This window comes from Schistocerca piceifrons, chromosome 10, assembly GCF_021461385.2.
Source record: "Schistocerca piceifrons isolate TAMUIC-IGC-003096 chromosome 10, iqSchPice1.1, whole genome shotgun sequence".
NCBI classification, from domain to species: Eukaryota; Metazoa; Arthropoda; class Insecta; order Orthoptera; family Acrididae; genus Schistocerca; species Schistocerca piceifrons.
The window spans coordinates 32523744-32549883 of NC_060147.1; the positions used below are offsets into that span (position 1 = coordinate 32523744).

Consider the following 26140-nt stretch of genomic DNA (forward strand, 5'->3'; position numbering starts at 1 on the left):
AAAACACAGCAAAATACATTTTCTTACGTCTTAAATTTCATCACTATTTCATTTACTATTGGCTGCATTTGTAGCTATAGATACACATTTTTTCACAAGTAAGAGAGATTCTTCGATGAATTTTTCACCTCATACACACCATACTTACAGGTGTGTGAAACTGCAGAATCTATATAATTTATGAAAAAAATGAATGAGCCATTAATTTTAAAATTCCTGTTCCGAAAAAATTCAAATTTTATAGTTAATTATTTCAATTTTTACCACAGTTTTTAAAGTTCTGTAAGTATGGTTTGTATGCTGTACAAAATTCATCGAAGAATCTCTCTTACTTATGAAGAAAAGTGTACCTATAGCAACTAATGCAGCCAGTAGTAAGTGAAAAAATGATGAAATTTAACATGTAAAAAAAATGTATTTTGTAATGTTTTTGAACTTACACTGCTATAAGTGTGAATTCTAAATGCTTCCTGGTCATGCTGACAAAGTTTTATGAATTTGTTTGGAAAAGTATAGACAGTGGAAATTAAAATGTCCAACCAAACTGAATTTTTTCTGTAGGAAGAAAAATGTTTCCCTATCTTGCGTGATTTTTTAAAATTATTTTACATGCAAAATAATACGAGAATATGTGCCCATTTTCATAACCTGCATTGTACATTTAGCTTCATTCTATGGACTAAAATAACTAATTACGAAATATTCTCTGTCGTAATAAATAGTAAAATGACCATTCAATAATTACCATCAAAATAACAATATTCAATTATATAGTGGACTATAGCGAACCAACCACATACTTGTATTCCCCCCGCGCACTGCTGCATTGGCCTGCTGCTATTTTCATAGTGATGCCCAACAGTTGGCAGCATTTGCACGTAATGAAAAAGTTGAACGTTCACATACGTGTACCTCAGGTTTCCGTTGGGAAAAAATGCTGCTGTTGCAGCTAAGGCACAGTAAAATTTAATGTACGCAATTGTTGCCAGATGGTCTGAAAGGGTTAAAATGAATGCGTAAATCCGCTGGCACCATTGCTAAACGGCATTTCAGAGACACATCTCCAGCTCGTGGATCTGTGAGTATAGTAGCTTTAGCGACATTATTTGTCATAGTTTTAATCTGCAAGTGGGTAGGATTACGATGTTCAAATTCCATAGCCCGACAGGAAAGGCCGAGGGAGTAGCTGCTGGCTCGTTTCGAAGGTTCTTCAGCAGTTGCCATGCCTTTCTACTGTTTTGTTTCATATCAAGCTGCATCATAAGATCGCGCCATTTTTCTTTCCTTATAGCTGGTATGGCTAGTATCAGGACTTCACCAGCCTGTGTTGTTTCTTCAGAAAATGGGTCATCTTCAAAGAGGTGTTCATATTTATTCATAAGTGGTTTTGTATCTTGCCTAGTCCCGGTATATGGGGTGGTCCAATGATCGTGACCGTTGCAAATAGCTCACGAAATTAGCATCAAACGAAAAAACTACAAAGGACGAAACTCATCTAGCTTGAAGGGGAAAACCAGATGGCGCCATGGTTGACCCACTAGATGGCCCTGCCATAGGTCAAACGGATATCAACTGCGTTTTTTAAAACACGAACACCCATTTTTATTACATATTCGTGTAGTACGTAAAGAAATATGAATGTTTTAATGGGACCATTTTTTCGCTTTGTGATGGATGGCGCTGTAATAGTCACAAACATATGGCTCACAATTTTTGATGAACAGTAGGTAACAGGTAGATTTTTTAAATTAAAATACAGAACGTAGGTACGTTTGAACATTTTATTTTGGTTGTACAAATGTGATACATATACCTGTCGGAACTTATCATTTCTGAGAACGCATGCTGTTACAGCGTGATTACCTGTAAATACCACATTAATGCAATAAATGCTCAAAATGATGTCTGTCAACCTCAATGCATTTGGCAATACGTGTAACGAGATTCCTCTCAACGGCGAGTAGTTCACCTCCCGTAATGTTCGCACATGCACTGACAATGCGCTGACGCATGTTGTCAGGCGTTGTCGGTGGATCACGATAGCAAATATCCTTCAACTTTCCCCACAGAAAGAAATCCTGGGACGTCAGATCCGGTGAATGTCCGGGCCACGGTATGGTGCTTCGACGACCAATCCACCTGTCATGAAATATGCTATTCAATACCGCTTCAACCACACGCGAGCTATGTGCCGTACATCCTTCATGTTGGATTCTGTCATGCAGTGAAACATCTTGTAGTAACATCGGTGGAACATTTCTTAGGAAATCGGCATGCATTGCACCATTTCGATTACCATCGATAAAATGGGGGCCAATTATCCTTCCTTCCATAATGCTGCACCATACATTAACCCGCCAAGGTCACTAATGTTCCACTTGTCGCAGCCATCGCGGATTTTCCGTTGCCCAATAGTCCATCCATATTACGGCGGTTTACGTTACCGTTGTTGATGAATGACGCTTCGCCGCTAAATAGAACGCGTGCAAAAAATCTGTCATCGTCCCGTAATTTCTCTTGTGCCCAATGGCAGAACTGTACACGACGTTCAAAGTCGTCGCCATGTAATTCCTGGTGCATAGAAATATGGTACGGGTGCAATCGATGTTGATGTAGCATTCTCAACACCGACGTTTTTGAGATTCCGGATTCTCGCGCAATTTGTCTGCTACTGATGTGCGGATTAGCCGCGACAGCAGCTAAAACACCTACTTGGGCATCATCATTTGTTGCAGGTCGTGGTTGACGTTTCACATGTGGCTGAACACTTCCTGTTTCCTTAAATAACGTAACTATCCGGCGGACGGTCCGGACACTTGGATGATGTCGTCCAGGATACCGAGCAGCATACATAGCACACGCCCGTTGGGCATTTGGATCACAATAGCCATACATCAACACGATATCGACCTTTTCCGCAATCGGTAAACGGTCCAGTTTAACACGGGTAATGTATCACGAAGCAAATACCGTCCGCACTAGCGGAATGTTACGTGATACCATGTACTTATACGTTTGTGACTGTTACAGCGCCATCTATCACAAAGCGAAAAAAGTTGTCCAATTAAAACATTCATATTTCTTTACGTACTACACGAATATGTAATAAAAATGGCGGTTCCTATTTTAAAAAACGCAGTTGATATCCGTTTGACCTATGGCAGCACTATCTAGCGGGCCAACAATAGCGCCATCTGGTTTCCCCCTTCAAGCTAGACGAGTTTCGTCCTTTGTAGTTTTTTTCGTTTGATGCTTATTTCGTGAGATATTTGTCCCGGTCACTATTAATGGACCACCCTGTATAAGTTGTTCTACACTCACGTGGTATGTACCAACATGAGACAGCTATCTCCACTGAACAGTGGAGGTAGCTGAGTGATGCACAAGGAAGAGAGATTACTGAGTGTAGATGTAAGCAAGCAGTTCGACACGGTTTGTTGTGCCGGCAGGTCGGCGATGACTGGCGCATGGCGGACCAGTTCCTGGTTCTGGGGCTCCATCCAGCTCTGCGTGAGGACGCATCCTCCGCCACGCACCCCATGACCTATAACGTCAGTACGCCACAGCAAATTGCGGCCATCTTCGATACCGTCAACTACGACAAAGGTGGGTGTACGCCTCTTTACCTGCTCATCCGCGCGGGATTAGCCGAGCGTAGCGTTCCACAGGATTGGAGAAGGGCACAGGTCATCCCCGTTTACAAGAAGGGACGTCGAACAGATGTGCAGAACTATAGACCTATATCTCTAACGTCGATCAGTTATAGAATTTTGGAACACGTATTATGTTCGACGTTGGGTAACAGAAGAAATATTGAATTTAATTGATGAAAGGAGAAAATATAAAAATGCAGTAAATGAAGCAGGCAAAAAGGAATACAAACGTCTCAAAAATGACATCGACAGGAAGTGCAAAATAGCTAAGCAGGGATGGCTAGAGGACAAATGTAAGGATGTAGAGGCTTGTCTCACTAGGGGTAAGATAGATACTGCCTACAGGAAAATTAAAGAGACCTTTGGAGAGAAGAGAACCACTTGTATGAATATCAAGAGCTCAGATGGCAACCCAGTTCTAAGCAAAGAAGGGAAGGCAGAAAGGTGGAAGGAGTATATAGAGGGTTTACACAAGGGCGATGTACTTGAGGACAATATTATGGAAATGGAAGAGGATGTAGATGAAGACGAAATGGGAGATAAGATACTGCGTGAAGAGTTTTACAGAGCACTGAAAGACCTGAGTCGAAACAAGGCCCCGGGAGTAGACAACATTCCATTAGAACTACTGATGGCCTCGGGAGAGCCAGTCCTGACAAAACTCTACCATCTGGTGAGCACGATGTATGAGACAGGCGAAATACCCTCAGACTTCAAGAAGAATATAATAATTCCAATCCCAAAGAAAGCAAGTGTTGACAGATGTGAAAATTACCGAAATATCAGTTTAATAAGTCACAGCTGCAAAAGACTAACGCGAATTCTTTACAGACGAATGGAAAAACTGGTAGAAGCCGACCTCGGGGAAGATCAGTTTGGATTCCGTAGAAATGTTGGAACACGTGAGGCAATACTGACCTTACGACTTATCTTAAAAGAAAGATTAAGAAAAGGCAAACCTACGTTTATAGCATTTGTAGACTTAGAGAAAGCTTTTGACAATGTTAACTGGAATACTCTCTTTCAAATTCTGAAGGTGGCAGGGGTAAAATACAGGGAGCGAAAGGCTATTTACAATTTGTACAGAAACCAGATGGCAGTTAAAAGAGTCGAGGGGCATGAAAGGGAAGCAGTGGTTGGGAAAGGAGTGAACAGGGTTGTAGCCTCTCCCCGATGTTATTCAATCTGTATATTGAGCAAGCAGTAAAGGAAACAAAAGAAAAATTCGGAGTAGGTATTAAAATTCATGGACAAGAAGTAAAAACTTTGAGGTTCGCCGATGACATTGTAATTCTGTCAGAGACAGTAAAGCACTTAGAAGAGCAGTTGAACGGAATGGACAGTGTCTTGAAAGGAGGATATAAGATGAACATCAACAAAAGCAAAACGAGGATAATGGAATGTAGTCGAATTAAGTCGGGTGTTGCTGAGGAAATTAGATTAGGAAATGAGACACTTAAAGTAGTAAAGGAGTTTTGCTATTTAGGGAGTAAAATAAATGATGATGGTCGAAGTAGAGAGGATATAAAATGTAGACTGGCAATGGCAAGGAGAGCGTTTCTCAAGAAGAGAAATTTGTTAACATCCAGTATAGATTTAAGTGTCAGGAAGTCGTTTCTGAAAGTATTTGTATGGAGTGTAGCCATGTATGGAAGTGAAACATGGACGATAACTAGTTTGGACAAGAAGAGAATAGAAGCTTTCGAAATGTGGTGCTACAGAAGAATGCTGAAGATAAGGTGGGTAGATCACGTAACTAATGAGGAGGTATTGAATAGGATTGGGGAGAAGAGAAGTTTGTGGCACAACTTGACTAGAAGAAGGGATCGGTTGGTAGGACATGTTTTGAGGCATCAAGTGATCACAAATTTAGCATTGGAGGGCACCGTGGAGGGTAAAAATTGTAGAGGTAGACCAAGAGATGAATACACTAAGCAGATTCAGAAGGATGTAGGTTGCAGTAGGTACTGGGAGATGAAGAAGCTTGCACAGGATAGATTAGCATGGAGAGCTGCATCAAACCAGTCTCAGGACTGAAGACCACAACAACAACAACATTATGTTCGAGTCTAATGACTTTTCTGGAAACTAGAAATCTACTCTGTACGAATCAGCATGGGTTCCGAAAGAGACGATCGTGTGAAACCCAGCTCGCGCTATTCGTCCACGAGACTCGGAGAGCCATAGTCACGGGTTCCCAGGTAGATGCCGTGTTTCTTGACTTCCGCAAGGCGTTCGATACAGTTCCCCACAGTCGTTTAATGAACAAAGTAACAGCATATGGACTATCAGACCAATTGTGTGATTGGATTTGAAGAGTTCCTAGATAACAGAACGCAGCATGTAATTCTCAATGGAGGGAAGTCTTCCGAAGTAAGAGTGATTTCAGGTGTGCCGCAGGGGAGTGTCGTAGGACCGTTGCTAATCGCAATATACATAAATGGCCTTGTGGATGACATCGGAAGTTCACTGAGGCTTCTTGCGGATGACGCTGTGGTGTATCGAGAGGTTGTAACAATGGAAAATCGTACTGAAATGCAGGAGGATCTGCAGCGAATTGGCGCGTGGTGCAGGGAATGGCAATTGAATATCATTGTAGACAAGCGTACTGTGCTGCGAATCCATAGAAAGAAAGGTCCCATATCATTTAGCTACAGTATAGCAGGTCAGCAATTGGAAGCAGTTAATTCCATAAATTATCTGGGATTGCGCATTAGGAGTGATTTAAAATGGAATGATCATATAACGTTGATCGTCGGTAATGCAGATGCCAGACTGAGATTCACTGGAAGAACCCTAAGGAAATGCAATCCGAAAACAAAGTAAGTAGGTTACAGTACGCTTGTTCGCCCACTGCTTGAATACTGCTCAGCAGTGTGGGATCCGTACCAGATGGGGTTGATAGAAGAGATAGAGAAGATCCAACGGAGAGCAGCGCGCTTCGTTACAGGATCATTTAGTAATCGCGAAAGCGTTACGGAGATGATAGATAAACTCCAGTGGAAGACTCTGCAGGAGAGACGCTCAGTAGCTCGGTACGGGCTTTTGTCGAAGTTTCGAGAACATACCTTCTCCGAGGAGTCGAGCAGTATATTGCTCCCTCCTAAGTACGTCTCGCGAAGAGACCATGAGGATAAAATCAGAGAGATTAGAGCCCACTCAGAGGCATACCGACAATCCTTCTTTCCACGAACAATACGAGACTGGAATAGAAGGGAGAACCGATAGCGGTACTCAAGGTACCCTCCGCCACACACCGTCAGGTGGCTTGCGGAGTATGGATGTAAATGTAGATGTAGATGTCTAGGACGCTGCAGTCACGGACTGTGCGGCTGGTCCCGGCGGAGGTTCGAGTCCTCCCTCGGGCATGGGTGTGTGTATGTCCTTAGGATAATTTAGGTTAAGTAGCGTGTAAGTTTAGGGACTGATGACCTTAGCAGTTAAGTCCCACAAGATTTCATACACATTTGAACATTTTTTACCTGCTCATTCCTGAGCTAGGCATCATAAGTGAACGGTTTGTATTGGTTGGCAATACATTGTTCTGGGACATAATCTGCATAAAATTCTTGACTGAAAAGATTGAAAGGTTCGCCAAGATTTGAGGTCATGTTCCAAATGAATAACATGTTTGTTAGAAATTAATTGAAACACGTGGGTTAGTGAAAAAACGTAAACATTAAACACCTAAAAATTATGAGAACACTGGAGTTAGGATGTGATATTAAAAATCGTTGCCAAATGGAGAGGCGGTGTGCTGCTTCGAAAAAAATGTACACTGTAGATTCAAAAATGGCTCTGACCACTATGGGACTCAACTTCTGAGGTCATCAGTTCCCTAGAACTCAGAACTACTTAAACCTAACTAACCTAAGGACATCACACACATCCATGCCCGAGGCAGGATTCGAACCTGCGACCGTGGTGGTCGCGCGGTTCCAGACTGTAGCACCTAGAACCGCTCGGCCACCCCGGCCGGCTACGCTGTAGCGTGTGATTAAATAAACAATCATATGTGTAAAACATTCTCGGTTTATTTGCCGCGTCAGTTCGGGATAAAATCTCGAGCTTTCGGCGATAGCCTCCATCGTCATCGTCAGTTGCTCCTAAAGATTATGATGGAGGCTATCGCCGAAAGCTCGAGATTTTACCCCGAACTGACGCGGCAAGAAAACCGAGAATGTTTTACATGTATGATTGTTTATTTAATGACACCCTACAGCGTAGCCGGCCGAGGTGGCCGAGCGGTTCTAAGCGCTACAGTCTGGAATCGCGCGACCACTACGGTCGCAGGTTCGAATCCTGCCTCGGGCATGGATGTGTGTAATGTCCTTAAGTTAGTTAGGTTTAAGTAGTTCTAAGCTCTAGGGGACTGATGACCTCAGAAGTTGAGTCCCATAGTGGTCAGAGCCATTTTTGAATCTACAGCGTCCATTTTTTTCGCAGCAGCACTTTTGGCAACGATTTTTAATTTCACATCCTAACTGCAGTGCCGTCGCGAAGGACTTCGTTCTCAATCATATACACCGAAGCGCCAAAGAAATTGGTATAGGCATGCGTATTCAAATGGAGAGATATGTAAACAGGCAGAATACGGCGCTGCGGTCGGCAACGCCTATATAAGACAAAAAGTGTCTGGCGCAGTCGTTAGATCGGTTACTCCTGCTACATTGGCAGGTTATCAAGATTTAAGTGAGTTTGAACGTGGTGCTATAGTCGGCGCATGTGCGATGGGACACAGCATCTCCGAGGTAGCGACGAAGTGGGGATTTTCCGATACGACCGTTTCACAAATGTTCTCTGAATATCAGGCTTCCAGTAAAACATCGCTACCGCCGGAAATAGATCCTGCAAGAACAGGACCGACGACGACTGAAGAGAATCGTTCAACGTGACAGAAATGCAGCCCTTCCGGAAATTGCTGCAGTTTTCAATGGTGAGCCGTCAACAAGTGTCAGCGTGCGAACCATTCAAGGAAACATCATCGATATGGGCTTTCAGAGCCGAACGCCCACTTATATACCCTTGATGACTGCGCGACACAAAGCTGTACGCCTGTCGTTGGCCCGTCAACACCGACATTGGACTGTTGATGACTGGAAACATGTTGCCTGGTCGAACGAGTCTTGTTTCAAATTGTATCGAGCGGATGGACGTGAACGGATATGGAGACAGTCTCATGATTCCATGGACCCTGCATGTCAGCAGGGGACTGTTCAAGCTGGTGGAGGCTCTGTAATGGTGTGGGGCGTGTGCAGTTGGAATGATATGGACCCCTGATACGTTTAGATACGACTCTGACGGTGACAAGTACGTAAGCATCCTGTCTGATCGCCTGCATCCATTCATGTCCACTGTGCATTCCAAAGAATGTGAGCAATCCCAGCAGGATAAAGCGACACCCACACCTCCAGAATTGCTACAGAGTGGCTCCAGGAATATTCCTCTGAGTTTGAACACTTTCGCTGGCCACCAAACCCCCCCAGACACGGACATTATTGAGCACATCTGGGATGCATTGCAATGTGCTGTTCAGATGAGATCTCTACACCGGATTTATGGACAGACCTACAGGATTTATGGTGTCAATTCCCTCCAGACATTAGTCGAGTCCATGCCACATCCTGCTGCGGCACTCGTGCGTGCTCGCAGGAGCCTTTACGATAGTAGGCAGGTGTGCTAGTTTCTTTGGCTCTTCAGTGCATTTGATAGTGTAGGCAGGCGTTCCCAGATGGAGGTATGCAAGGACATTTCAGGTGATACTCATACAAGTAAGCAAAACAAATACTAATACAAGTAAAATTTTTCTCTTATGTTACTTTATTTATTTTTAAAGTAACATGTGACTGACAAGGGAACCTCCCCATCGCACCCCCCTCAGATTTAGTTATAAGTTGGCACAGTGGATGGGTCTTTAAAAACTGAACACAAATCAACCGAGAAAACAGGAAGAAGTTGTGTGGAACTATGAAAAAATAAGCAAAATATACAAACTGAGTCGTCCATGCCTAAGATAGGCAACAACATGCCCACGGTGAGCCCAGAAGCGCCGTGGTCCTGTGGTTAGCGTGAGCAGCTGCGGAGCGAGAGGTCCTTGGTTCAAGCTTTCCCTAGGTTGAAGTGTTTAATTTTTTATTTTCAGTTTATGTGACAAACTCTTATGTTTTCAACACGTTTTTGGGAGTGATTATCACATCCACAAGAAAACCTAAATCGGGCAAGGTAGAAAAATCTTTTTACCCATTCGCGAAGCGTACAAGTTAGGTGGGTCGACAAGATATTCCTGTCATGTGACGCACATGCCGTCACCAGTGTCGTATAGAATATATCAGATGTGTTTTCCTGTGGAGGAATCGGTTGACCTATGACCTTGCAATCAAATGTTTTCGATTCCCATTGGGGAGGCACGTCCTTTCGTCTACTAATCGCACGGTTTTGCGGTGCGGTCGCAAAACACAAACACTAAACTTATTACAGTGAACAGAGACGTCAATGAACGAACAGACAGATCGTAACTTTGCGAAAATAAAAAATTAAACTTTTCACTCGAGGGAAGACTTGAACCAAGGAACTCTCACTCCGCAGCTGCTCACGCTAACCACGGGACCACGGCGATCCTGAACGCACACTGTACTTGATGTTGCCTATCCTGCGCATGCACTACTCAGTTTGTATATTTTGTTTATTTTTTGATAGTTCCACACAACTTCTTCCTGTTTTCTCGATTGATCTGTGTTCAGTTTTTCAAGGCCTATCCACTGTGCCAACTTATAACTAAATCTGAGGGGGGTGTGATGGGAAGGTTCTGACAAAAGTAGCATCCGCATAATACACTCCTGGAAATGGAAAAAAGGACACATTGACACCAGTGTGTCAGACCCACCATACTTGCTCCGGGCACTGCGAGAGGGCTGTACAAGCAACGATCACACGCACGGCACAGCGGACACACCAGGAACCGCGGTGTTGGCCGTCGAATGGCGCTAGTTGCGCAGCATTTGTGCACCGCCGCCGTCAGTGTCAGCCAGTTTGCCGTGGCATACGGAGCTCCATCGCAGTCTTTAACACTGGTAGCATGCCGCGACAGCGTGGACGTGAATCGTATGTGCAGTTGACGGACTTTGAGCGAGGGCGTATAGTGGGCATGCGGGAGGCCGGGTGGACGTACCGCCGAATTGCTCAACACGTGGGGCGTGAGGTCTCCACAGTACATCGATGTTGTCGCCAGTGGTCGGCGGAAGGTGCACGTGCCCGTCGACCTGGGACCGGACCGCAGCGACGCACGGATGCACGCCAAGACCGTAGGATCCTACGCAGTGCCGTAGGGGACCGCACCGCCACTTCCCAGCAAATTAGGGACACTGTTGCTCCTGGGGTATCGGCGAGGACCATTCGCAACCGTCTCCATGAAGCTGGGCTACGGTCCCGCACACCGTTAGGCCGTCTTCCGCTCACGCCCCAACATCGTGCAGCCCGCCTCCAGTGGTGTCGCTACAGGCGTGAATGGAGGGACGAATGGAGACGTGTCGTCTTCAGCGATGAGAGTCGCTTCTGCCTTGGTGCCAATGATGGTCGTATGCGTGTTTGGCGCCGTGCAAGTGAGCGCCACAATCAGGACTGCATACGACCGAGGCACACAGGGCCAACACCCGGCATCGTGGTGTGGGGAGCGATCTCCTACACTGGCCGTACACCACTGGTGATCGTCGAGGGGACACTGAATAGTGCACGGTACATCCAAACCCTCATCGAACCCATCGTTCTACCATTCCTAGACCGGCAAGGGAACTTGCTGTTCCAACAGGACAATGCACGTCCGCATGTATCCCGTGCCACCCAACATGCTCTAGAAGGTGTAAGTCAACTACCCTGGCCAGCAAGATCTCCGGATCTGTCCCCCATTGAGCATGTTTGGGACTGGATGAAGCGTCGTCTCACGCGGTCTGCACGTCCAGCACGAACGCTGGTCCAACTGAGGCGCCAGGTGGAAATGGCATGGCAAGCCGTTCCACAGGACTACATCCAGCATCTCTACGATCGTCTCCATTGGAGAATAGCAGCCTGCATTGCTGCGAAAGGTGGATATACACAGTACTAGTGCCGACATTGTGCATGCTCTGTTGCCTGTGTCTATGTGCCTGTGGTTCTGTCAGTGTGATCATGTGATGTATCTGACCCCAGGAATGTGTCAATAAAGTTTCCCCTTCCTGGGACAATGAATTCACGGTGTTCTTATTTCAATTTCCAGGAGTGTATTAAAGAAAACAGACTTACCACAGAATCTTTGTTTCGGACTGTTTCTTCTCTACACTTCCCTAGATTTATCATCACTGCCTGGGCTGCGAATTGCTCGTATTGTTTTGAAGTTGGCAGTATTTTGATCCAGTCTTGTCGGCGATCATCCGAAAGTGTTCGTGCCGCCTTGCAACTGCCGCTAACTTTTGCAGTGTACCAGTGTGTGGTGCTGCGGTAATCATTACACAATGAACTGTTTATTATTGTTACTGTCGCATTGTTGGGTGTTACATTAAATAACACTCTGATACGAAGACAGACTGCGTTTGAAATCGAAGTGTGCATTTTGCAACAAGCATCCACCCCTCCCCCACCTCTGGGTTAAAAAGTGAAGAAGCTGTAGTAGTACTTTAATATTTCTCAAAAGTCAAGTAGTACACTGTGAAAAAAAGTATGGAAACCCCAGTTTAGTGATTATCAGCATATTACACCATGTTCCAAACATAGTATAGACCAAAATTACTTTAAACAAACAGAAACCACCTTTATTTCTCGAAGCCATGCTGATACTGCAACTGAAGCGCCAAAGAAACTGGTATAGGCATGCGTATTCAGATACAGAGATATGTAAACAGGCAGAATACGGCGTTGAGGTTGGCAACGCCTATATAAGACAACAAGTGTCTGGCGAAGTTCTTAAGCTGTCGGCACACGGACCGAGGATCCGAACGTTGAGCGTGCCGAGTTTCTGACGTGGAATAGCACGTTCGGGAGTCTTTCTGAACGTGCAGGGCAATATCTGGCATGTCAGATTTTCTGAGCGAGCGTGCGTCTGAGCGTTGACCAATGAGATGGCACAACGCCACCTACGTCACACGCACGCCGTCTCCCTTCAGTACAGAGTAGTGAGGCGCCATATTGGCATTCATTTCAAGCCTGTATGTATATATGCCGTTTCTGAGCACCAGCAAAATGAGAATCTCTCGAACACCGGTTGTTAACTGTGTGATTTGTTGCAATAAAGTAATGATAAACATCATATTCGTGGCAAAAGAATTATTGTAACTTATGTATTATCTGATGTATTATCTGAGTATGCCATTTGAAGGCAACATCTCACTGAGGATCCACCAAAAAACGCATTTTTCTTGGTACAATTTGTTATAGTTAAATTTCAGTTAGTAACATAGCTACGATTAAAGCTTTTAGCAAGATGCAAGATACTAGGATAGGATGTTTGCATTATGTTATTCGATCAGTTTAGTGAGTAGTGTTTCTAGCTCTCACAAGGGGAGGCCACCAATTGTGAAATTCAGATTCGATTCATACTGCGCATAATAAAAGCTCATGGCCAGAGGTGTAATGTGGCAAAGCACCAAGATGCACTTCTCAGCCGTTGTCGAGAAAATCGAGAGTTAAAAGAAACCGTTGCGGTGAAATACCCTCTACGATTAATAATTTTCCACAGCGTCGTGGCGCAAGGGTAAGCGCTCGGGTTCTAATCCGAAGGTCGCCGCATCGAATCTCGCGCCATGCAACCATATATATATATATCGTGGGGTTTCTATTCTAATACGAACGTTTGACTTACACTATACGTATTCGTTTCGGAATATCGTTTCTACGTCTTCCGTTAACTATACATTATGAAGACAACAAGACAATTAATAACATTTGTGAAATACAACTTTATTTGCGGAAAAGATAATCATGTTCGAAGTCGCCAGTTTTTCCACGACAGACGACTTTCAACAACTTATTATATGCATTGCCAGGAATTATATATATATATATATATATATATATATATATATATATATTTGAATTACAAAGAACAAATAGTAATAAAAAAAAAGTAGGAATTATATATATATATATATATATATATATATATTTGAATTACAAAGAACAAATAGTAATAAAAAAAAAGTTGGATGGCGCGAGATTCGATCGGGCGACCTTCGGATTACCAACCCGAGCGCTTACCGCTGCGCCACGACGCTGTGGAAAACAAATAATCGTAGAGAGTATTTCACCGCAACGGTTTCTTTTAACTGTCGATTTTCTCGACAACGGCTGAGAAGTGCATCTTGGTGCTTTGCCACATTGCACCTCTGGCCATGAGCTTTTATTATGCGCAGTATGAATCGAATCTGAATTTCACAATTGGCGGCCTCCCCTTGTCAATATGATGTGTGATATGGTGGTGGTTCGTGTACCGCCACGTCGAATTTTTTTTTCCCCCTAACATCCACGTCTTTAATAGGTTCTGATGTTTCATATTAGTTTAATATAACTATATACTATAATATTTGATGTTATGTAAATATAAGTTCACTTTTTTTTTTTTTAAGTTAATCTACGGGACAGCATGCGCTTCTTGTATAAAGATATTTTGGTCCATTGTCTTTAATGTTTCGTAATTCACTTGTTGCAAAGGTTCTGCTACTGGGTAGGAATGACCTTGGGGTTATACTAAAATGTGGGAATCATGAAATAATATTTATCTTATGTGGAGAGTTATTGCAAATTTGTAACGGAACTAGCCTGTGTCCTTATTGACTGGAGATGGTACTTTCTGTCTTAAAACATTACATGGATATTGAAGTTTTTATTTGTGTATATTGCATATTGGACAATGTGACTAGCTTATGGACAATGGAGGAAATGTGCGTTTTAATAGAGCTAACGTGGGAATTTTATGCGCGCTCATTTAGTATACCGTGTGATTTACGAAGCAGAAGCATCCCTCAACTGCCGCTGGAATGCGTTGCAATCGCGTATACCACGCTGGGTCCCCCGTACCGTATCACAAGTCGCATCGTTCCTGAGCGTTCAGCAGCTCGCTGAACTTGGCACGCTCAACGTTTCCGTTCGACAGCACGGTCCATGTGCCGACGGCTTTAGATCGGCTACTGCTTATACAATGGCAGGTTATCAAGATTCAAGTGAGTCTGAAAGTGGTGTTGTAGTCGGCGCACGAGAGATGGAACACAGCATCTACACTCCTGGAAATGGAAAAAAGAACACATTGACACCGTTGTGTCAGACCCACCACACTTGCTCCGGACACTGCGAGAGGGCTGTACAAGCAATGATCACATGCACGGCACAGCGGACACACCAGGAACCGCGGTGTTGGCCGTCGAATGGCGCTAGCTGCGCACCATTTGTGCACCGCCGCCGTCAGTGTCAGCCAGTTTGCCGTGGCATACGGAGCTCCATCGCAGTCTTTAACACTGGTAGCATGCCGCGACAGCGTGGACGTGAACCGTATGTGCAGTTGACGGACTTTGAGCGAGGGCGTATAGTGGGCATGCGGGAGGCCGGGTGGACGTACCGCCGAATTGCTCAACACGTGGGGCGTGAGGTCTCCACAGTACATCGATGTTGTCGCCAGTGGTCGGCGGAAGGTGCACGTGCCCGTCGACCTGGGACCGGACCGCAGCGACGCACGGATGCACGCCAAGACCGTAGGATCCTACGCAGTGCCGTAGGGGACCGCACCGCCACTTCCCAGCAAATTAGGGACACTGTTGCTCCTGGGGTATCGGCGAGGACCATTCGCAACCGTCTCCATGAAGCTGGGCTACGGTCCCGCACACCGTTAGGCCGTCTTCCGCTCACGCCCCAACATCGTGCAGCCCGCCTCCAGTGGTGTCGCGACAGGCGTGAATGGAGGGACGAATGGAGACGTGTCGTCTTCAGCGATGAGAGTCGCTTCTGCCTTGGTGCCAATGATGGTCGTATGCGTGTTTGGCGCCGTGCAAGTGAGCGCCACAATCAGGACTGCATACGACCGAGGCACACAGGGCCAACACCCGGCATCGTGGTGTGGGGAGCGATCTCCTACACTGGCCGTACACCACTGGTGATCGTCGAGGGGACACTGAATAGTGCACGGTACATCCAAACCCTCATCGAACCCATCGTTCTACCATTCCTAGACCGGCAAGGGAACTTGCTGTTCCAACAGGACAATGCACGTCCGCATGTATCCCGTGCCACCCAACATGCTCTAGAAGGTGTAAGTCAACTACCCTGGCCAGCAAGATCTCCGGATCTGTCCCCCATTGAGCATGTTTGGGACTGGATGAAGCGTCGTCTCACGCGGTCTGCACGTCCAGCACGAACGCTGGTCCAACTGAGGCGCCAGGTGGAAATGGCATGGCAAGCCGTTCCACAGGACTACATCCAGCATCTCTACGATCGTCTCCATTGGAGAATAGCAGCCTGCATTGCTGCGAAAGGTGGATATACACTGTACTAGTGCCGACATTGTGCATGCTCTGTTGCCTGTGTCTATGTGCCTGTGGTTCTGTCAGTGTGATCATGCGATGTATCTGACCCCAGGAATGTGTCAATAAAGTTTCCCCTTCCTGGGACAATGAATTCACGGTGTTCTTATTTCAATTTCCAGGAGTGTATGAGGTAGCAATGAAGTGGGGGCTTTCTCGTACCACCATTTACGGAGTGTATGTGAATATCAGGAATCCACTAAAACATCAAATCTCCGTCATCGCTGTGGCCCCAAAAGAATCCTGCAAGAACCGGACCAACGACGACTGAAGAGAATCTTTCAGCGTGACAAAAGTGCAACCCTTCCGCAAACTGCTGCCGATTTCAGTGCTGAGTCAACAAGTGTTAACATGCAAAATATCCAACGAAACATCACTGATATGGGCTTTCGGGGTCGAAGGCCCACTCGTGTACCCTTGATGACGGCACGACACAGAGCTTTACACTTAGCCTTGGCCCGTCAACACCGACATTGGACCGTTGGACCTTTGCCAACTCTCTGCACAGTGTGGTCAAAATTCCCCCACCCTCCCCCCTAACCCACCCACAGTTGAAGGGTATCTAACCCACTACGTTCTTGATACGAGTGCAATCATCTCCAGAACAGTGTGGCATACTAACGTTTCCAGGTCGACGGCCTGAAAGTACGCATGGGGAATTGTGCGATCGACTGCTTACTTTTTCTGTGTTTAAATTTTAGTTCGTGTATTGGTTTGCCCGCAATTTTCCTACATCTGCATCTATATCTAGATCTATATACATACTCCGCAATCCACCATACGGTGCGTGGCGGAGGATACCTCCTACCACAACTAGCATCTTCTCTCCCTGTTCCACTCCCAAACAGAAAGAGGGAAAAATGACTGCCTATATGCCTCTGTACGAGCCCTAATCTCACTTATCTTATCTTTGTGGTCTTTCCGCGAAATGTAAGTTGGCGGCGGTAACATTGTACTGCAGTCAGCCTCAAATGCTGGTTCTCTAAATTTCCTCAGTGGCGATTCACGAAAATAACGCCTCCTTTCCTCTAGAGACTCCCACCCGTGTTCCTGAAGCATTTCCGTAACACTCGCGCGATGATCAAACCTACCAATAACAAATCTAGTAGCCCGCCTCTGAATTGCTTCTATGTACTCCCTCAATCCGACCTGATAGGGATCGAGCAGTACTCAAGAATAGGTCGTATTAGTGTTTTATAAGCGGTCTCCTTTACAGATGAACCACATCTTCCCAAAATTCTACCAATGAGCCAAAGACGACATCCGCCTTACCCCCGACTGCCATCACATACTTGTCCCACTTCATATCGCTCTGCAATGTTACGCCCAAATATTTAATCGACGTGACTGTGTCAAGCGCTACACTACTAATGGAATATTCAAACATTACGGGATTCTTTTTCCTATTCATCTCCATTAATTTAGCTGGCCAGTGTGGCCGAGCGGTTCTAGGCGCTTCAGTCTGGAACCGCGTAACCGCTACAATCGCAGGTTCGAGTCCTGCCTCGGGCATGGATGTGTGTGATGTCCTTAGGTTAGTTATCTTTAAGTAGTTCTAAGTTCTAGGGGACTGATGACCTCAGATGTTAAGTCCCATAGTGCTCAGAGCCATTTGAACCATTTTTTGCATTAATTTACCTTTATCTATATTTAGAGTTAGCTGCCATTCTTTACACCAATCACAAATCCTGTCCAAGTCATCTTGTATCCTCCTACAGTCACTCAACGACGACACCTTCCCGTACCCCCACAGCATCATCAGTAAACAGCCGCACATTGCTATCCACCCTATCCAAAAGATCATTTATGTAAATAGAAAACAAACTTCTCCTAGCATAACACTGTACCCATACAGCTACCCCCTCCCCTAGGAATGGCCTAATACGCCGATCCATACGTTTGCAGTACGTCCCACATTGAGTTCTGCGCCTATTTCGCGCATTGCTGCTTGTCTGCTAGCACTGACAACCCTATGCAAATGGCGCTGCCCTCGGTCGTTAAGTGAAAACCGTCGGCCACTGCGTTGTAACGCCTGAAATTTAGTATTCTCGGCACACTGTTGACGCTGTGGATCTCTGGAATATCGAATTCCCTAACGATTTCCGAAATGGAACATCCCATGTGACTAGTTTCAACCACGATTCTGCGTTCAAAGTAATTCCCGTCTTGCTGCCATAGTAACGTCGGAAATGTATTCACACGACTCACCTGAGTACAAATGAAGCTTTGCCAACGTACTCCCGTTCTAAACCTTCCGTACGCGATACTATCTGTATATGTGCATATCGTTATCTCTCATGACTTTTTGCCATCTCATTGTATTTCATTTAGTACTATAAAACGCTTTTTCTAGAACTACATGTGCTTTTAATGAATGTCTATCTTTTTTAAATGCAGTGCTTAATATCATCTCTTTCTTTTGTCTTCAGCCGCGTCTGTCATCCGTATGTTCGAGCACATACTTGGAACTGACAGTTTCCGCGCCGGCCTGAAGACGTATCTTCAAAACAAGTAAGTACATCTACATCTACATCTACATCTACATGGTTACTCTGCAATTGTCGGCCGCTGTGGCCGAGCGGTTCTAGGCGCTTCACTCCGGAACCGCGCTGCTGTTACGGTCACAGGTTCGAATCCTGCCTCGGGCAAGGATGCGTGTGACGTCCTTAGGTTAGTTAGGTTTAAGCAGTTCTAACTCTAGGGGACTCATGACCTCAGATGTTGTCCCATAGTACTCAGAGCCATTTGAACCATTTGAGCTCTGCAGTTCACACTTAAGTGCTTGGCAGAGGGTTCATCGAACCATTTTCATACTACTTCTCTACCATTCCACTCTCGAATGGCACGTGAGAAAAAGGAACACCTAAATATTTCCTTTCGAGCTCCGATTTCTCTTATTTTATTATGGTGATCATTTCTTCCTACGTAGGTGGGTGTCAACAAAATATTTTCGCATTCGGAAGAGAAAGTTAGTGATTGAAATTTGGTATATAGATCTCGCCGCAAAGAAAACCGCCTTTGTTTCAGTGACTGCCACCCCAGCTCGCGTATCATATCAGTGACACTCTCACCCCTACTGCGCGATAACACGAAACGAGCTGCCCTTATTTGCATTTGTCTTCCGTCAATCCTACCTGGTAAGGATCCCACACCGCGCAGCAATATTCCTGCAGAGGACGGACAAGTGTAATGTAGGCTGTCTCTTTGGTGGGTTTGTCGCATCTTCTAAGTATTCTGTCAACAAAGCGCAGTCTTTGTTTCGCCTTCCCCACAATATTATCTATGTGGTCTTTCCTACGTATATAGTCGAATTGACAGCCCTTAGATTTGTGTGATTTATCGTATACCCAAAATTTATCGGATTTCTTTTAATATCCATGTGGATGACCTCGCACTTTTCTTTGTTTAGTGCCAATTGCCACTTTTCGCACCATACAGATATTCTCTCTAGATCACTCTGTAACTGAAATTGATCGTCTGATGATTTTACTAGACGGTAAACTACAGCGTCATCTGCAAACAATCTAAGGCGGCTGCTCAGATTATCACCTAGATCATTTATGTAAATCAGGAACAGCAGAGGGCCTATGACACTACCTTGCGGAACGCCAGATATCACTTCTGTTCTACTCGATGGTTTACCGTCTATCGCTGCGAACTGAGACCTCTCTGAGAGGTAATCACGAATCCAGTCACACAACTGAGACGACACTTCATACGCACGCAATTTGATTAATAGTCGCTTGTGAGGAACGGTATGAAAAGCCTTCTGGAAATCTAGGAATACGGAATCGATCTGAGATCCCTTGTCGACAGCACTCATTACGTCATGGGAATAAAGAGCTAGCTGTGTTGCGCAAGAACGATATTTTCTGAATCCGTGTTGGTTATGTATCAATAAGTCATTTTCTTCGACGTGATTCATAATGTTCGAGCACAGTATATACTCCAAAATCCTACTGCAAATTGAGGTCAGTGATATGGGTCTGTAATTCAATAGGTTACTCCTATTTCCTTTCTTGAATATTGGTGTGACCTGTGCTACTTTCCAGTTTTTAGGAACAGACGTTTCGTCAAGTGAGAGGTCGTATATGATTGTTAAGAAAGGCGCTATTGTGTCTGCATACTCTGAAAGGAGACTGATTGGTATACCATCTGGACCGGAAGATTTGGCTTTCTTAAGTGATTTGAGTTGTTTCGCAACAGCTAAGATATCTACTTTTATGTCACCCATGCTAACAGCTGTTCTGGTTTCGAATTCTGGAATATTTACTTCATCTTCTTTCGTGAATTACGGAAAACCGTATTTAGTAACTCTGCTTTAGTGTCACCGTCATCGGTAACATTTCCATCGCTATCGCGCAGTGACGGTATTGACTGTTTTTTCCACTGGTGTACTTTACATACGACCAGAATCTCTTTGGGTTTTCTACCATATTTTGAGACAATGCTTCGTTGTGGAAAGTATTAAAAGCATCTCGCATTGGCGTACGCACTAAATTTCGAGCTTCCGTGAAACTTAGCCAGTCCTGAGGATTTTGCGTTCTTCTGAATTTTGTATGCATTTTTCTTTGCTTCTGCAACAGTGTTCTGACGTGTTTCGTGTACCATGCTGGATCAGTCCCGTCTCTTAGTAACTCATGCGGTATGAATCTATCTATTGCTGTCGATACTGTATCTTCGAATTTGAGCCATATGTGGTGTACACTTACATAAGTAGCATGGAAGGAATGGAGACTCTCTCTTAGGAAAGCATCAAGCGAATTTTTATCTGCTGTTTTAAATAGATATATTTTGCGTTTATTTTTAGTGGTTTTCGTTGATATGGTTTTGAGCCTCGCTACGATGACCTTGTGTTCACTAATCCCTGTGTCTATCATGACGCTCTCTATTAGATCAGGATTATTTGTGGCTAAGAGGTCAAGCGTGTTTTCGCAACCATTTACAATTCGTGTGGGCTCATGAACTAATTGTTCAAAGTAATTCTCAGAGAAAGCGTTTAGTACAATTTCGGAAGATCTTTTCTGCCTACCACCGGCTTTGAACATGTATTTTCGCGAAGAAATCGAAGGTAGACTGAAGTCTCCACCAATTATAACTGTATGAAGCAGCGGTTCGTTTTGACAAAGCAAACCGTGGACATGATTATGGTCGCCGGAAGGCTAATGTTAATGATAACAGTGAAACTAAAGCAGAGTTAGCTACATAGGTGTCCTAAATTGCTCCAGAAGACGAAATAAATATCCCAAAATTCTGATCAAGAATAACTGCCAACATGAGTAATTTGGATGTAGGTACCTTCGAAGTAGCGAGGCAGCTTAAATCGCTTAATAAGGGCAAGGCCTCTAGTCCAGAGTGTGTCACAGCAAAGTTACTTTCAGAGCGTGGTGATACAATAGTTCCATACTTAGCAATCGTTTACAACCGCTCCCTTTTCGAAAAATCCGTACCTAAAACCTGAAAAGCTGCACAAATCACCAATACTCATAGAGGACGTAGGACTAATTCGCTGAATTAGAGACGCATATCAAATGGTGCAAATGGCTCTAAGCACTATGGGACTTAACATCTGAGGTCATCAGTCCCCTAGACTTAGAACTACGTAAACCTAACTAACCTAAGGACATCACACACACCCATGTCCGAGGCAAGATTCGAACCTGCGACCGTAGCAACCGCGTGGTTCCGGACTGAAGAACTGCTCGGCCACAGCGGCTGGCGACGCATATCACTAACATCAATTTGCAGGACGATTTTTGGAACATATACAGTGTTCGACTATTATGAGTTACCTCGAAGAAAACGATTTACTCACGAATAGCTAACACGGATTCAGAAAATATCGTTCTTGTGAAACAGAACTAGCTCTTTATCCTCATGACGCAATGAGTGCTGTCGCCAGGAATCGTCAAACTGTTTCCATATTTTTAGATTTCCTCACAAGCGACTTTTAATCGAATTGTGCGTCTATGGAGTATCGTCTCAGTTGTGCGACTGGAGTCGTGATTTCCTGTCTGAGAGGTCACAGTTCGCAGTAATTGACGGAGAGAGTAACACAGAAGCAACATCCTGCGTTCCGCAAGGAAGTGTCATAGGCTCTATGCTGTTGCTGGTCTATATAATGTGAGCAGTCCTCTTGGACAGTTTGCAGCTGATGCTGTCATTTACCGTCTTGTATGGTCATCAGGATAGATTAGCATGGAGAGCTGCATCAAACCAGGATAATGGGATGTAGTCGAATTAAGTCGGGTGATGCTGAGGGAATTAGATTAGGAAATGAGACACTTAAAGTAGTAAAGGAGTTTTGCTATTTGGGGAGCAAAATAACTGATGATGGTCGAAGTAGAGAGAATATAAAATGTAGACTGGCAATGGCAAGGAAAGCATTTCTGAAGAAGAGAAATTTGTTAACATCGAGTATAGATTTAAGTGTCAGGAAGTCGTTTCTCAAAATATTTGTATGGAGTGTAGCCATGTGTGGAAGTGAAACATGGACAATAAATAGTTTGGACAAGAAGAGAATAGAAGCTTTCGAAATGTGGTGCTACAGAAGAATGCTGAAGATAAGGTGGGTAGATCACGTAACTAATGAGGAGGTATTGAATAGGATTGGGGAGAAGAGAAGTTTGTGGCACAACTTGACTAGAAGAAGGGATCGGTTGGTAGGACATGTTTTGAGGCATCAAGTGATCACAAATTTAGCATTGGAGGGCAGTGTGGGGGGGTAAAAATTGTAGAGGGAGACCAAGAGATGAATACACTAAGCAGATTCAGAGGGATGTAGGTTGCAGTAGGTACTGAGAGATGATGGAGCTTGCACAGGATAGATCAGCTTGGAGAGCTGCATCAAACCTGTCTCAGGACTGAAGACCACAACAACAAATGGCCATCAGATGATGAAAATGAGTTGCAAAATGATTTAGAGAAAATATTTGTGTGGTGCAAAAAGTGACCATTGACTCTAAATAATGAGAATTGTGAAGTCATCTATATGAGTACTAAAAAGGAATCACTAAATACTGGAGATTACAATCACGCGTCGTGGCTTTTGTGTGGCAGTCAAGACGAGGGGGGGGGGGGGGGGGGAGGAGGGGGGGGCAAACCTGTCGCACAACAAACCACAGTAAGGTGCGTGGCAGAGGGTACGTCCCATTGTACCACTTATTCCAGTTCCATTCACGTATGGAGCGCGGCTAGAATGATTATTTAAATGCCTCTGTGCGGGGTGTAATTATTCTAATCTTGTTCTCATGATCCCTACGTGAGCGATACATATGGGGTTGAAGTATATCCCTAGAGTAATCATTTAAAGCCGGTTCTTGAATCTTTGTTAATTGACTTTCCCAGGATAGTTTAATCCGTTCAAAAATGGTTCAAATGGCTCTGAGTACTATGGGACTTAACATCTTAGGTCATCAGTCCCCTGTTTAATCCGTCTTCAAGAGTTCAGTTCCATCAGTATTTCACTGGCACACTCCCATGGATTGTATAAACATGTGACCATTCGTACCGCCTTTCTTTGTATACGTTCAATATCCCCTGTTAGTCCTATCCAGTATGGATCCCACACACTTGAGCAATATTCTAGAACCGGTCGCACGAGTGATTTGTAAGCAATCTTCTATGTAGACTGATTGCACTTCCCCAATATTCTACCAATAAACCGAAGTCTATCACTTACTTTACCCACAACTGAACCTATCTGATCATTCCATTTCATATCCCAGTGAAGTATTACACCCAGCCGGTAGCTGTGGTCGACGGGTTCTAGGTGCTTGAGTCCAGAACCGCGCTGCTGATACGGTCGCAGGTTCGAATCCTGCCTCGGGCATGGATGTGTGTGATGTCCTTAGGTTAGTTAGGTTTTAGTAGTTCTAAGTCTAGGGGCCTGATGACCTCAGATTTTAAGTCCCTTAGTGCTTAGAGCCATTTGAACCATTTTTGTAATTGTTGCCTTCATTTGTTGCAGCTTATGTGGCAAACTATTACGTTCTCATCATTTTCTTGGGACTGATCGCATTCACATTCATACTAACACCTAAATCGGGCAAGGAGGCATATCTCACTTGCTTACAAGATCTACAAATCAGCTGCATCGATAAGAGATTCCTATCATATGAGATGTGTACTGGCACTAATGTCACGTATGATGCACCAAACGTGTTTTCTGGGAGAGGATTTGGTTAACTTGTCGCCTTGTTATCAAACGTTTGGGATTCCCATTCGAAAGAGTAATTGTGATGAAACAACTGTCAGCCAAACGCAGACATTTCCATAGACTGTCTCATCTACTGCCTTATAAATGTACACTGTCCCTCATATCTCTCCTCGTCCTTAACGCTTATGTCGGAACAACATGACAGAAACACACGTTCCCACCATAATAAAATCCTCTCTGTTCCAATGCATCGCTCAGCCACCTTCTCCAAGTCCTTTACAGTAGCGGAAACTCGACTCTGGGATAACCTCCCTCGTTATGTTAGAGAACTTAAAAACATGCCCGGCTTCAAAAAACAGTCAATGAAGTATCTACTTAAGCAACAGTAATGCCTTCCTCTTTACATGAATGCATTTCACCTCGTTACTTCCCTCTTTCCCCCTCCTTAGATCTTCCTTCCGCAAAACTCGCTATACTAGTAAACATCTGCTTTACACACCAAGATATTAATGTACATCTGCACAAATCTTCATTACTATTCCCAATTTTTCTCATGTTTATCATTATTATTTGATTTTTATTACTGTTACTATTATTGCTTTTATCATAATTTGTATGTATTGCACTTGTTGTAAAAATACTGCCAGCACTTACTTTGTTAGGTCTTAGTCGTAACTCTTTATTCATACTGTCACTAGAGTAATCTAATTTTCTTATTTAAATTATTGTCATGATGTAACTCTGATGTGTGAATTGCTGCATGTGTGGAACACTGGTCCGATGTAAGAGAGGGCCTGATGGCCCTAATCTGATCAGGTTAAATAAATAAATAAATAAATTATAGGTCCCTAACAGCGAGTAGCCGAAAAAAAAAAGAAAATTGGCACGAGGGAGGTTAGATCACAGCCCGCCCATTTGGCAGTCCAACACCGTAACTACTTAACCACAACGAAGTTGCTTTTTAAGGCTTCTATATATTACACTTCTTGTCCCTGGACCGTTCACTGCTTGTTTTGCTTTTTTGTCACAGTGCAGTACACCTTCTTCCTGTCCTGGTGCTTGATCTCCGCCGGCCACTGTGGCCGAGCGGTTCTAGGCGCTTCAGTCTGGAACCGCGCGACCACTACGGTGGCAGGTTCGAATCCTGCCTCGGGCATGGATGTGTGTGATGTCCTTAGGTTAGTTAGGTTTAAGTAGTTCTAAGTTCTAGGGGACTGATGACCTCAGCAGTTAAGTCCCATAGAGCTCAGAGCCATTTCAACCATTTTTGCTTGATCTCCATTCAGTGTTTGACAGGCTGTCAATTTACCCTTTTACCACTAAAACTGCGGGGGTCCAATGAGGAGTTACCCTTGTAAGTAACGCCAGCTAATGGTATCTGTTTACTTACAAATGCACGTGCCTCCTGCAGAGCCTACGGCGCAGCCACAGAGACAGACCTCTTCACAGCACTGGACGCACAGATTGGAGGTACCAGGGGTTTCCAGACGTTCAAGCTGGGCGACATCTTCCTCGGATGGACTCGCAATGCCGGTTACCCAGTCGTCACTCTCACCAGGGACTACAACACCAACACCGCCAGCATCAAGCAGGTCAGTAACGATTACACCCACGTCTACACCCCACCACTACATGTGGTTATGGCAGAGGGCAGAGTGCAGACAAAAAAGCTTGTCCCACAGCTGCGCCGACGTGGGGGGGGGGGGGGGGGAGGGCGGAGGGCGGAGGGCGGAGGGTGCAGCCTCCGCTGTGAATGGCTACTGTGTGGTTGGGGACAGCTGAAGCCCAAACACAAA

At 44.7% G+C, this 26140-nt stretch overlaps 1 protein-coding gene across 1 annotated transcript in view; it reads left to right on the forward strand.

Annotated features, from left to right (window-relative positions):
• LOC124718659 (aminopeptidase N-like) overlaps positions 1-26140 on the forward strand; it is a 180877-nt gene that overhangs the window by 76066 nt on the left and 78671 nt on the right. The window contains exons 7-9 of the mRNA XM_047244286.1: positions 3450-3606; positions 18616-18697; positions 25756-25936. Of these exons, the coding sequence (XP_047100242.1) occupies positions 3450-3606; positions 18616-18697; positions 25756-25936 (420 nt within the window). The remainder of the gene's footprint in view (positions 1-3449; positions 3607-18615; positions 18698-25755; positions 25937-26140) is intronic.